A 13762-nucleotide genomic window follows, 5' to 3' on the forward strand; every position below is an offset into this window, starting at 1 on the left:
AGGGCAGACACCTGACTGAGCCACACAGGAGTCCTGCCAGGGCCTTTTGATGCTGCTAATGTTATTTTTCTTTTTATCTACAAATAATAGAAAGGACATGGAAAAAGATCTCTCCTTTGCAACATCATGGCAAAAAAAAAAAAAAAAATATATATATATATATATATATATATATATATATATATATATAGCTGTAGCAAAAGCTTGGCAACTTTATAACAAAAGACAGGCTCATGCTGTCCATCTACCAAAATTAGGAAGAGAGGCAGCAAGGATGGTCCTGCCCCACCATGAGAAAAAGTGAGTATGTCCATCAGTGCATCTTTTTTTTTCAATATTTTATTTATTTATTTGAGAGAGAGAGAGAAGGACAGAGATAGCGAGGGAGAGCACAAGCTGGGGGGAGAGGGAGAAGCAGGCTCCCCGCTAAGTAGGGAGCCCGATGCGGGGCTCGATTCCAGGACGCTGGGATCATGACCCCAGCGGAAGGCAGAGGCTTAACGACTGAGTCACCTAGGCAACCCCATCAATGCATCTTGTTGAGACAAGAGGGAAGAACCAGGAAAAATATCCCAGAAGTTCCATCAACATACAACCGTCTTAGCCATAAAGAACTACACTAAATATAATGAAGCTGAAAATCAGCATTTCTAAGCATTTCACTTTCATTCAGATTTAATTACTCTGATGAAGATTCTTTTAGCTAATGAAAAAAAAGACACACAACCTGAGGACAATCTGATTTTGCTTTATTGAATACTGCCCCATGCCCAATATTTACAGATGTAATTAAATGGAATTTATAAGACTACCAAGTGAAGCATTTTAAAAAGTTAATCAGACACTCTTAATGGAAATCATCAATTCATATGTGTTAATACAATAACTAATTAAAAATTTTCAGCCAATATCCATGGTGGTTCAGTTCATAAAAACTCTATTTTCAAGAAGAGAGAAGTCTGAGGAAATAAAAAGAATTTTCAGAAAAATATTTCCGTGTCTAGTCACAATCTTCCAGTTTTTCTGTAAAAGAAATTAATAACAATTATAGACATTGTGGCCACCATGAATTAAGTATAGATTTCTTAATTGCATGACTCTTTTCCTTAATGCCATATTTCACTTAAAGCATAGAAAAACTATTCTTTTATCATGTTTTCAATAGGTTTAAATATTTTTTATGTTTAAAAAGAATTATATATCCAAATTTAAACCAGCACCTAAACTCTATAGCCACACGTTATTATTACCTTGACTGTCCACTAGGGACAGTCCACGGAAAGAAGAAGATGGACAAAAGAGATGGTATTCCTCTAACTAGTCCTAAGTGTGACTTACTGTCGAAGCCAGTTGCTTTCACAGACATTAAGAGGACACCAGATACACAGCATTTCCCTCAGTATGTCTGAGAGAATACCAAGGATGTGTGGACTAATGGCCCAAACTTACATCTGCAACATTCTCAAAATAGAACTGCAAAAAATGTGGGGGTCATAGTGGCAAACGGGGGGGGGCATTATTTTCTCTCTCTGTACAAATTTAAAGGTATCTCTCTGGTTTTCGATGGGCTAGGTTTACTCCTCAGACATAGAATTCAAGGATTACAATATTTCTTATCTTTAAAAAGTGTGGGCTTATGTTATTACACAGAGCCTATTCTCCCTTTTTCTTTGAAAGATGGCAGTTCTTCAAAATGTATTCTTATTACTATTTTTTAGACAATCTAGATATTAAAATGTAAATATCACATGTTAATATTAAAATATTAAATGTAAAATTTTATCCTACCTATGCATTTCAAAAATGCCAAGATAAAATAAAGCAGTGTGTCAGTGATAGCAACTTCTTTCTATATTAAAACCTGAAAACTAAACAGTTTTTAATGATATTCATTTTTTGCTAGAATAACACTGCTGAAGAGGCAGATAAGCATAGAAAAATCATAATAAATAAATGTCATTTATTATCCACAATTTAAAAACATTCACTTGCCAAAAAGGATTCTGGAAATGGTGGTGGTGCTGGATTTTTCTTTTAAGTAAAAACTTCCCTATACACAATAAATAGGCTTCCTGCTCAACAAACCTATTTTTAGATAATATAAAGGCAAATTTCATGTTACGGATCATCATATAGTTTAAATCCACTGGAGTCCAAACCAATGGTGCTCAAAGGACCATTTTTAAATAACAGAAATTAACCCAATTCATAAACAATTTAAATGGCTGATAAAAATATACAGAAATGAGGATAAAGTTGGAAGAGTGGAGTAAGGTATATTTGATTACTCAATGTTAATATACGCACGCATGGTTTATAGATTTCAGATAAACATATACCTGATGTGTTTCTATTATATGTAAATATACCACTATAAATTTCAATTTTTTTTCTTCAATCCACTTTGTTCTGGAAATTGCCAATGCACTGATGACCGTGGCTCTTGGTTAACGGAACAGTCATGTGAGTGATATATGCCAGCTTTGCCAAAATGCAGGGCTGACTTACCAATATGATCAATAGTTGATCATTTTTCGAAGGGCATCATAGCATTTCCATTTGTCTGGGATGTAGAATGGTTCGAAAATATGAGGAAACGGTGTGTCATACCCACATACTCTTGATATAGGAGCCTCTAGGTTCAGGAAACATTCTTCCTGCAGAGAAGAATACAGATAGCTCACTTCAAGAATATTTCTTTTTATTCACAGAGATGAAACATTTCCACTTGAAATGTAATTCTATCCAAGGGCATTAAAATAAGTAAGTATTTTGTAATGCAAAAAAAAAAAGTTAAAAAATAAAGTAACACACAGCATGTTTGGCATGATCCCAATTTTATTTAAAATGTCTTCATACAGGGATGCCTGGGTGGCTCAGTTGGTTAAGCGACTGCCTTCGGCTCAGGTCATGATCCTGGAGTCCCGGGATCGAGTCCCGCATCGGGCTCCCTGATCCGCGGGGAGTCTGCTTCTCCCTCTGACCCTCCCCCCCATGCTCGCCTTCTCTCTCTCAAATAAATAAACTTTAAAAAGAAAATTAAAAAAAAATAAAATGTCTTCATACACGCATGCATTTATGCCTCCATACATAGCTCTGGTTTAAGCTGCCCTGGGAGCATACCAAATGTGTTGTCCTGTAAATACAAATGTAAGGCATGACAAAACCGTAAGAAAACGTTCACAGGAAACTCTGCAGCTGGAAATGAGTGATGGCATATGTTTTCTCTTGTTTCCTGTATTTTTCAAATTTTATATACAATGGACAGTATTACTATCATAATAAATGTTTCTAATTACCCTACAGTCAGACTGAACTTCTAGCAGTTACTTAACTGTATTCTGGATTCTCTCATGGCCAGGCTTTGGTAGATGCTGATGGTTCCCTGGCCAATTCCCAGCCCAAGCCCGTTGCTCTTTGCCTGACTGGTGTGTGCACATCTCTCAGATATCATGTTAGGAGTCACCTCTGCCGGGAAGCCTTCCCTGGTGGCACTTCCCCAACCCCACACCACTGACAGAGGGGTTTCTGCCCTGAGCTCTCACAGTACTGAACTGTAGTTGCCCAATTATCTGTCTCTCCTGAGAGACAATGAACTCCATGAGGCTAGGGCTCTGGTTCAAAAATGTAAAATCCCAACCACACTTGAGGAATCCTACAGGAAACTATATGCAGAAAAAAAAAAAAATTCAGGTGACAAATTCAAACTTGAAAATAAAATGTTTAGAGAATTAAAAAAAATCTAAAGGGAGCTATGTGATTAAACTGTTCCTAGGGGGGCGCCTGGGTGGCTCAGTTGGTTAAGCGACTGCCTTCGGCTCAGGTCATGATCCTAGAGTCCCGGGATCGAGTCCCACATCGGGCTCCTTGCTCGGTGGGGAGTCTGCTTCTCCCTCTGACCCTCCCCCCTTTCATGCTCTCTCTCTATCTCATTCTCTCTCAAATAAATAAATAAAATCTTTAAACTGTTCCTATGAAGATGGTATTAATGTTACCCTTCCCAGCTCTTACCTCATATAAAATCTTAGGTTTTTGCTGATGGTTGCCAGAGGGGAGGAGGGTGGGGGGTTGGGCAAAATGGGTGACAGGGAGAGGGAGATAACAGGCCTCCAGCTATAGAATGAGTTAAGTCATGGGAAGAAAAAGCAGAGCACAAGGAACCCAGTCAGCGATACTGTAACAGCGACGTAATGGGCGGACAGTAGCTACACCTGTGCTGAAATAGCCCAGTATATAAACTTGTCAGATCTCTAAGTCATACACCTGGAACACTGTGTGTCAACTATACTAAAAACAAAACAAAACAAAACAAAAAGCCAACAACAACAGCAAAAAACTTCAGGTTTTTTATACATCTACTTTCTGTATTACCTTGCTTTACAAAGGATTTGAGGTCCACCTTTCCTTACATATTTTACCTAACTGTATTTTATTTTAATTTGTTCCTTTACACAATGCTTTATTTTGTTTAAGTTTTTATTTAAATTCCAGTTAACATACAGTGTGATATTCATTTCAGGTGTACAACATAGTAATTGAACACTTCCACACAACACTGGGTAGTCATCACAGCAAGTGCCCTCCTTAATCCCCAGCACCTAGTTCACCCATCCCCCCACTCACCTCCCCTCTGGTGACCATCAGGGTGTTCTCTAGAGTTAAGAGTCCGGTTCTTGATTTTGCTCTCTCTCTTTTTTTTGGTCTCTTTGCTCATTTGTTTTGTTTCTTAACTTCTACATATGAGTGAAATCATATGATTATCTTTGTTTCTCTGACTGACTTCTTTCACTTAGTATTATAGTCTCTAGCTCCATCCACATTGTTGCAAATGGCAAGATGTCATTCCCTTTATGGCTGAGTAGTATTCCATTGTGTGTGTATACATACACACACACCCACACACACATATATACGCACACACATATACACACACATACACACACACATATATATACATATATATACACACCACATCTTTATCCATTCATCAGTCAATGGACACTTGGGCTGTTTCCATAGTTTGGCTATTGTAGTATTCTAAAAATTTCATTTGAGCAGAAATTTTTACATGAAGGAATCCTGATGCTCACTGCCTATCCTCTATGCATATTTCTTTAAGTGGCAAGCCTATCAGGGCAGAAAGGGCCTGGGAACAGGACAAATTAGCATCAAAGAGATCCAAGTGGCCATTTACGGACCTCCCTCTGCCCCCATAACCACTGTGATTTATAGGGTCAAACGCCAAATAAATGCTGGTTTTTCCTCTCAACAGGAAATCTTCATGAATAACTTGAGAACACTAGATATATAAGGTTTAGAGTCACCTAAGAAATTCCACCTACTACTAAGCTAAACAACAACAACAAAAAAGACAGATTGGTGCATTGTTTCTTGACTGCAACAAGTAATTTTAAAGGAATTTAAATTGTTGACATGGGATTAACTCCATTTTATTACTTTAGTTGACACTGGCTGTTTTCCCATCTTCCCTGAATACTGTACTCTTCATAAACTATCCATGGTCAAACTGCGAAGTACAGAAAATCAAAGGTAAAACATTTTACTAAATGCCCTTGACTTCACAGCTGGTATAAAATAGTACTCCTTCAAATTTGGAAAGCTGGGCTACAACAAAACGATCTGCCTGTGTTTGTGAGAATGAATCCTTTTAACATAACAACTAACATCATCAAACTTTTTCTCCACATAGCAGTGCTCCTAATTCCTCAAGAATGTTACAGTCACTCTTTACAAGATACACCTGTGTGTTTGCATGGGCATAGAAAAAGGTCTGAAAGGTCGCACTTGAACTATAACCAGTGGTCACCCTCTGAGGTCAGGAGAAGCAAAGAGGTAAGAAAGGACTCTACCGCACACTTTATATGTATTGTTTGAGTTTTTATGAAACAGGATTACTTTTGTAATTAAATGACACTGACATAAAAGAGTACAGGATCATCTTCTTGTGTGAATAAAGGTTACTGTTTTATGTTAGTTTTGTAACTTTATATGTAGCATTTCCCTAATTTGGAAAAAATTATTGTACATTAAGTGAAATGAAAGGGTTTTAAAGTACTGTATATAAATATATAAAATATATTTGAAAAATCATGGAAGAAACTAAGGATGTACTATACGTTGGTTAATTGAATTCAAATTAAAAAAATCATGGAAGACAACAGAAAAATACATAACAGAGGACTATGATTCAATTTTATAAGGATATGCCCTGACCAATTGAAAGTTTCACATTTTAGTGCTTTGCTAACTGAAGTATTATTTTTTTAAAGGTTTTATTTATTTATTTGACAGAGAGAGAGAGAGAGACAGTGAGAGAGGGAGCACAAACAGGGGGAGTGGGAGAGGGAGAAGCAGGCTTCCCGTTGAGCAGGGAGCCTGATGTGGGGCTCAATCCCAGGACCCTGGGATCGTGACCCGAGCCGAAGGCAGACGCTTAACGACTGAGCCACCCAGGTGCCCCTAACTGAAGTATTATTAAAGAGACTTAAGTTATTCCTTCCACGGACTTGTGTTAAGGCTTTTTCAAAGAGACTGAGGAAAAAAAATGTTTGGGTCAAGCAGCTGCACAGAGCGATCTCCTAATGGACTGTTTCATATACAAATGACTTATGTGTGGCTATATGTTTCTCTGAGCAACCATCAAAACAGAGCATCCTTGTTCAACCTGTTTTTTCTTACAGAAGCTGTACACACACACACACACACACACTTACAAAAAAAAAAAACCTGAGGGGCGCCTGGGTGGCTCAGTCGTTAAGCGTCTGCCTTCGGCTCAGGTCGTGATCCTAGGGTCCTGGGATCGAGCCCGGAATCAGGCTCCCTGCTCAGCGGGAAGCCTGCTTCTCCCTCTCCCACTCCCCCTGCTTGTGTTCCCTCTCTTGCTGTGTCTCTCTCTGTCAAATAAATAAAATCTTTAAAAGAAAATTTGAATCTCATTAGCAGATTTGTAGACCAATGTACCAGATTAACCCTCCAGAAATTATGTATCTCTTATTTTATACCATATTATGACACTACTCACTACAGTAACCATGTGCCCTGAATTTCCAAGACCATCCAGATTAATTGTATTCTTCTTTTCCATTGACTACATAAGCATACTCAGACTTTAAAAACTCTGATGCTCTTTGATTCAGAAATAGTAATCCACATAAAATTAGGAAGAAGTAATGAGCGTACCCACAGGTTGTGAGGATTACAGGTCATGGCCTGCACAGGGGCTAATGTGGGAGAGACCAGTTTCTGGTCTCTCTCCTTGGAGAGCTTGTATGTGGACCAGCTCAGTCCACAGGGAACCATTACAAATGTGAAGGTGAGGTTCCAAAGCAGATTACAGTCTAATATGTAACCAGGGACATCAGAAGAGAACCCAGACAGGTGCCAAGAGAAAACTTTTCTCCAGCTATTCATGGTCCAAAGTTTCACCGTGGATCCAGTGAAAGAGGGGTGTAACCCTCATGCCATCCGCCGGTAACGCCTACATACATTTTGTTGTGGTGTGTGCTTTCACCTAGTCAGGTGTTTAAGGAGAAACAGATATTCCTTCCAAAAGACCATTGTGTGAAATTCTAGTATATGGTATTCGAAATTTACTTCTGAATGTCTTTTTGTCATGAGAATTTTCTTTCTAAAACATGTTAATAATAGTAACTGGTACTTAGGATGTAGCAGAATAGTATGTAATGAATTATATTTTATCTCGTTTAATCATTCTCACAAATCTATGAGGTAGGTATTATATTCCATTTCACCGATGAGGTTCTAACCTGACTACAAAGCCCATGTTCCTAGTCACTCATCTGCGAAGTGACTGTTGAGGATAGTAGTAACAGGAAAAACTAAAATAAAAAGGAATGGTAAAATAGAAGGCAGGTTGGGATTAAGGTTTTAGAACAGAGCCTCAAGAGGCATAAAGGGTTAAATTGAGTCTAAGAAACCTCCTCCGTGTATATATCAGGAAGGTAAAGGCTAAGACAATGTGAAGAAGGTGAAAGCACACACTTAAGCCTAGAAGTAACACATAGAGCGATTCTCAGCAACCTCTTGAGCTAGCCTAAATGATTTAAATAAGCATCACTCAAATTGTTTATATATTAGCCATCTGGGTTGCTATGCATATTTTAACCAGAAAAGGAAGCGGACAATCTGAAATGATAATGCCAAATCATAAAAATCATAAATGCAAGCAAAATAAATTCTTTGCCTATTTTCTGCAACAAAACAAAGTTTTAAGTGTCTTGTTGAGATTGCAGAGGACAGAGAGCCTGGATATTTTTTAGCAGGTAAGAGAGAGTAAGTAAAAATTAATTACAAGAGGATCTGTTATTGTTTTAAGAAAACTAAAATTATCAACAGGTTTCTAAAAATTAAGTGTACTGCATTTAGTCCTGTGTTTTGGTGAACATAATATCGAGTATATACTGTGTGTATGTAAATGTGTATAGATCAGGGCTTTCATGGGATCATTCAAGATCTCTCAGCACTTAACCGCATCTCCCCATTAGAGTTGTTTTTTTTGTTTTTTTGTTTTTAAGATTTTATTTATTTGAGAGAGAGGGAGAGAGTGCACAAGCAGGGGGAAAGGCAGAGGGAGAGGAAGAAGCAGGCGCTCCGCTGAGTAGGGAGCCCAATATGGGCTGAGCTGAAGGCAGATGCTTAACCATCTGAGCCACCCAGGTGCCCCCCAACCCCCTTAGAGTTTTCAGTACATGAAGCATAAATTCTCCCGTCACAGGAGTCATAGCACTGAAATCAGTTTTAGACATTCCTCACTGGGCCTTTGTCACTTTCCACAAATCTTTTCATTGTTTTTATGGCAAAGCTGTGGAAATATAATTGATACAGCATGGAATTTGGAATTCTATTTGAAGGGAATCTTTGTTTTCCGATGATTTAACTTCTCCGAGCCTCTGTTTACTTAACAGCAAATTAGAGGCATTAAAAATTCTGCTATTGGGCGCCTGAGTGGCTCAGTTGGTTAAGCGACTGCCTTCAGCTCAGGTCATGATCCTGGAGTCCCTGGATCGAGTCCCTCATCGGGCTCCCTGCTCCGCAGGGAGTCTGCTTCGCCCTCTGACCCTATCCCCTCTCATGTGTTCTCTCTCTCTCATTCTTTCTCTCTCAAATAAATAAAATCTTTAAAAAAAAAATTCTGCTATTATATTATATGATCCTCTTGTCTTGTAACTCTATTGTTACTAGAGGCCTACTTGCCCCTCTAGACTATACAGTAGCATATGAAGAGGACCTGGTTTCAAGCTCGACATATCATAGTGCTCAATAATGGCTAGGTTTTTGCTTCTCAAGAAGCAAGTTTCCCAAGTTATAATAAACACAAGGTGTTTGAAATCACAGATCAAATCATCAATGAAGAAAAGATTCTGGTGCACAGAACGGTCAACACTGAGAAGTAATATCCCCTATAGCACTGTGCCTGAACGGTTACCCTTTGTTGGAGACTTACTAAGCCTTAAAAAATGTAAGGAAATACCAAAAATAAGTAAGCACTGTATGAGGAACTGAGGTTATGAGGAGCCAGGCTGCGCTCAGGCCTCAGGGAAAGGGAGGGTCCAGTGCTGCCCCCTGGTGGGAATCAGGGAGCCTGGACACCAAGTGCCAGTTCCTGGGGCTGGGATGATAGTGTGCCTAGATGAGGAAGCCAAGTGCTCTGGAAATGGTTAAAAAAAATCTACCTCCCCTCCCCCGAAAAGCACATCATTTCCAAGCAATGCTACTATAGCAAATTAGGCTGTCAGTTAGCTACTGGAAGGTTACAAGTAAAAGAGCCCAATATAATTGAATGTAACCAAGGTATAGACATTTTGAAAAATAGAGTCAAGAATAAAAGACCACTCAGTATCATTTAATTTATTTTTAAAGCAATCATTTGGTCTTTATTTTTTAATTCAAGGCAATCCCAGGCTTGGATTTCTTTCTGGGAGCAATTCTGGAAAAATTTTTATTCAGTTCCTCTATTGACAGAAAGCTGGAGACAGCCTATTGTGTAAGACCGCATATTATCTTGAGTTGGAAAGTTGTGAAGAAAAGTTTAAAGTGAGATAAGAACACTTTGGGTCTTTTATATATGTTCCTATGTTTTATAGCTGATATAGGCTGATTAAAATTACTTAAATGTTCCTGAAAAACTAAATTTTCTAAACATTTAGTGGAAAGTCAGAAAAGCAGGATGCTGTAATGAGAAACAAATCCCAAGTCGAAATGGGCATACGTTGCCTATGGGATTACCTGATAAATCAAGATTTTACATTCCTCCTTGGAATAGGACAAACATCGGTTCACAACTTAATTTCAAAGTAATAGCTTGGAAAATTAATTTTTAAATTATTTTGCAAACAAAAAGCTCCACATCACATAATCATTATTATGCCACCAACAACCCACTTAAACTATGAGAATATATTTCATTTCCAAAAGGGGATAGGATGGGAGTAAATTAAGCTATAAATGTAATGAGCACTGAACAAGACGTAGAGGTCATAGAGTTATCATTTCTTCTCTAGGAGAAAAAAATTAAGAAACAGCTTTAAATGATTTCTGGATGTGCTCAGTTTTAAACCTAAATTCCAATACCATTTAGTCCTAATTTAGTTAAGTTATTAAATTAAAGATAAAACAACAGAGATTTTGCTTCTAAGTTCAGTTAGTCATCTAGAGGTCATAATGAGGAGGGCAAGAGTTAAACTCTAAAAATATGAAAAAAAAAATACCAAATAATGCAAACTTGATAGCAATAAAGTCAATGAACTTGGAGACTTATATTTTGATTATAAATTGAGTAATAGTCTTATAGGCTAGACATCCCCCAGCTTCCCAATACTATCAGAGAATATTTGTTTTAAATTTGTTTTAAATCTGCCATGAAAACTTGCCCATCGCCAAAACATGAGCTTCAGCAGCGGAGAAAAAATGATTCTGGTGTCTTGAATCACACTTCCCTAGCAAATGAGTCACAGAAACCTGTGAAGGCACTGTGCCAGCAGCTCCAATTAATTTCATTATTGAATTAAATAAATACAACTTTTGCTAATCTACAGTATTATTTTTCATTTAAGCTAATGGTTTCAATAGTATGTTATCATGTTTTTAAAACTTAGCTTAGAAGACATATTAGGCTGTACCAATTTTCTACATAGCACAGACCTATGAAATTAATTCTTCGGACAGCACAGTCCCTAATCTGCCCTCAAACATCAAAGCTATGCTTTTTTTATTTTTCTGATACCCTGTGCACAGGAGATGCGTTCGACAAACACTTGTTGATATGAAGTCTGTCACTTCGAAAACACAGTGGAACCAGTGTAACTAAGTGAAACAGTATATGAATAATATCATTTTATCCAGCTTTCTATAACACCTAAAACATTATAGGCAAGCCCAGCTATTTCAGCAAAGCTTCTGTGTAAAATCATAACCTGGACTAAATTAAAAGCTGAGATCTCTCTGACTTAACTTCACTGAAATGTCTTCATTATCTGAGGACTTTTTAAAAAAATTCCACTTCTTCCTCTTTAATGCAAATTACTGGCAAGCTGCTACCATTTTTGTTTTCCACGATTTCTTTAGCTAAAGAATGGGACTGAATTCTAAATTAGGATTTTCATTTAAATTCAAATTCCATTTTTAAAATGGAAGCTTATTTTCTGAAGTTAGAAATATTATTTCTGAACTAAATGGGTTTCCCCGGATACAGTCTCGCTACCTAAAACAAAGTTGGAGTATGATATTAAACCACGCACAGAAATGATTCATGGCTCAAATTCTATAGTTGTGTTAGAATATAAACATGTTAATATAAAATTATCTATGAATCTCAACAGATTAACTGTAGAAACTGAAGTAGAACAAATTTTAAAATCAAAATATAACATTAAAATCAGCAATTTATTACATAATAGGGATTTTTTTTCCTCTCAGAATGATGGTTTTGTAACTTCCACTGTTTTAAAATCAGAAATAAGTGAAACTAAGTGCTAATCCATTTCTATAATTTATGTTATCTCAGATCGCTTTTTAAGAAAGTACATAGTGTTCACTATGGCCCAGGGACTGTACTAACTACTTTATAAATATTAACTCATTTTGCTTTTCATAAAAATTAAATTAGCAGCCGCAAAGGTAAAAGCCGCACCCCATCCAAACCACTTTGGTTTTCCAGGTAAAACCTGTCAAGGTTTGGTTCCGCTTTACAGCTTTCCCCCACATGTGGTCTTGAGCTGTGACCCACAGCTGCCGTGCCTCCCTCACCTGAAGAACACGGTGAGAAACAGCAGCTAACAACAGTCATTTCTTCCTTCAATCCTCCACATAAACATCGTGTTTATTTGCAGCACGCAGTCTCCAAAGATGTCCTGAGGCTTTCAAAGTTCAAAAGCTAACGTTAAAATTATTTTCAGACATACTATGGGCAAATTCTGACATTTACCACATACTGTGGCTGCAATGCTTTTGTTAAAACAATTTATATTCAATGGGGTGGGGGGGGAGGCAATGCTCTCAAATTTCCACAGACGCTGAAGCTTCTCAAATTTTATAGTTCAGAATTCTTCCCTATAGAAGCAAGCATCGGCAGCAGCAAAGTTGGAAAGTGGAATTTCCTGAGAATGTGGGTCCATAATGATAAACATAAGCGACGTGCTGCACTGGGGTCATCTCATGAACAAACCGCTCTCGGTCAGGTAGGATTCTTGCTTTTGTTTGGCAGCAGGAAGCTTCAGATACTCCTATTAAGCAACTTTCAACGATCTGACAAAGCATTCAGTTTTTCTGATTGTTTTTTTTTTCTTTTCCATAAAATTATTCCTATAGCATTCTCATACCACTAAATGGTGCTCGGAAGGCAGAAATTAATCCTGGCTGAAGCAAACTGATGATTCTTTTGTCTCGTGACACAGAAAATATATTCCTTTAGAATTTGGGAAACTGAACCTGCACTACGAAAATTTCTATTAGGATTTGTCACTGTCCCCATTCTGCAACCCGATTTTAAGTTTCAAGACTGGTCACAAAACGAAACTACTAGAAAAAGTGATTTCCCCCTATCTGGCATCTTCTTTCTAAAAAGTTTGAGAAGCTGGATAAAGAAATGATGGCTAAAATATCTGCTATAGTACGAATGATCTCTTGTTACCATACAAAGTTTGTTTTTTGTTATTGTTTTTTCCTTCTCTTTAAGTATGTCAAATTTCTAGTTTATGTTTACTTTATGTTTAAATGCTAAATGTAAAAACTAAATGCTAAATCGCTAACTGTAAAAAAGGCAAGGGAAAGGGAAAAGGTCAACTTTATTTTATCTACATAAGGCCAAAAGAGATGTGTCAGTGTTTTTACTGACATTAAACACACTTTTTTTTTTTTTAAAGTTAATCTTGGGTGTCATAGCAACACAGCCTTCAGCTTGGTTTTGCTGAATGAATAAATCAGACCAAGTTGTTTTTCAGCAATTTAATTCTGGTCACTAAATCACTACAATTTTATTAAGAAAAGCACAGCAGAAATAAATGTCCTAAGGCTATCATCAATTATCAGGGAGATGTATTCAAAAATTTGTTAATTGGATCCCAGCAGTAGCAGCACTCCCAAGCTTTAATAATTGAACTAATTTACAAAGCAAACAAGTTTTTGGCAGGAATCTCTGACCTAAGTAAGAAAAGGCTTGTTAGTGCTCTCATTATTTACATGCAGATGACTTTTACTAATACAGGGAGTTTAACCTTTTCATTCA

General features: G+C 37.3%; 1 protein-coding gene across 2 annotated transcripts in view; it reads right to left on the reverse strand.

The window, feature by feature from the left end:
• Window positions 1-735: 735 nt before the first annotated feature.
• BCKDHB (branched chain keto acid dehydrogenase E1 subunit beta) overlaps window positions 736-13762 on the reverse strand; it is a 213031-nt gene continuing 200004 nt past the window's right edge. For both annotated transcript variants that reach the window (XM_021693184.1, XM_021693185.2), the window contains exons 10-11: window positions 2509-2657; window positions 736-1023 (exon numbers count right to left, since the gene is read on the reverse strand). In XM_021693184.1, coding sequence (XP_021548859.1) covers window positions 2517-2657 — 141 coding nt within the window. In that variant the 3' untranslated portion in view covers window positions 736-1023; window positions 2509-2516. The remainder of the gene's footprint in view (window positions 1024-2508; window positions 2658-13762) is intronic.

Source organism: Neomonachus schauinslandi, chromosome 8 (assembly GCF_002201575.2).
Source record: "Neomonachus schauinslandi chromosome 8, ASM220157v2, whole genome shotgun sequence".
In the NCBI taxonomy this organism is placed as follows: Eukaryota; Metazoa; Chordata; class Mammalia; order Carnivora; family Phocidae; genus Neomonachus; species Neomonachus schauinslandi.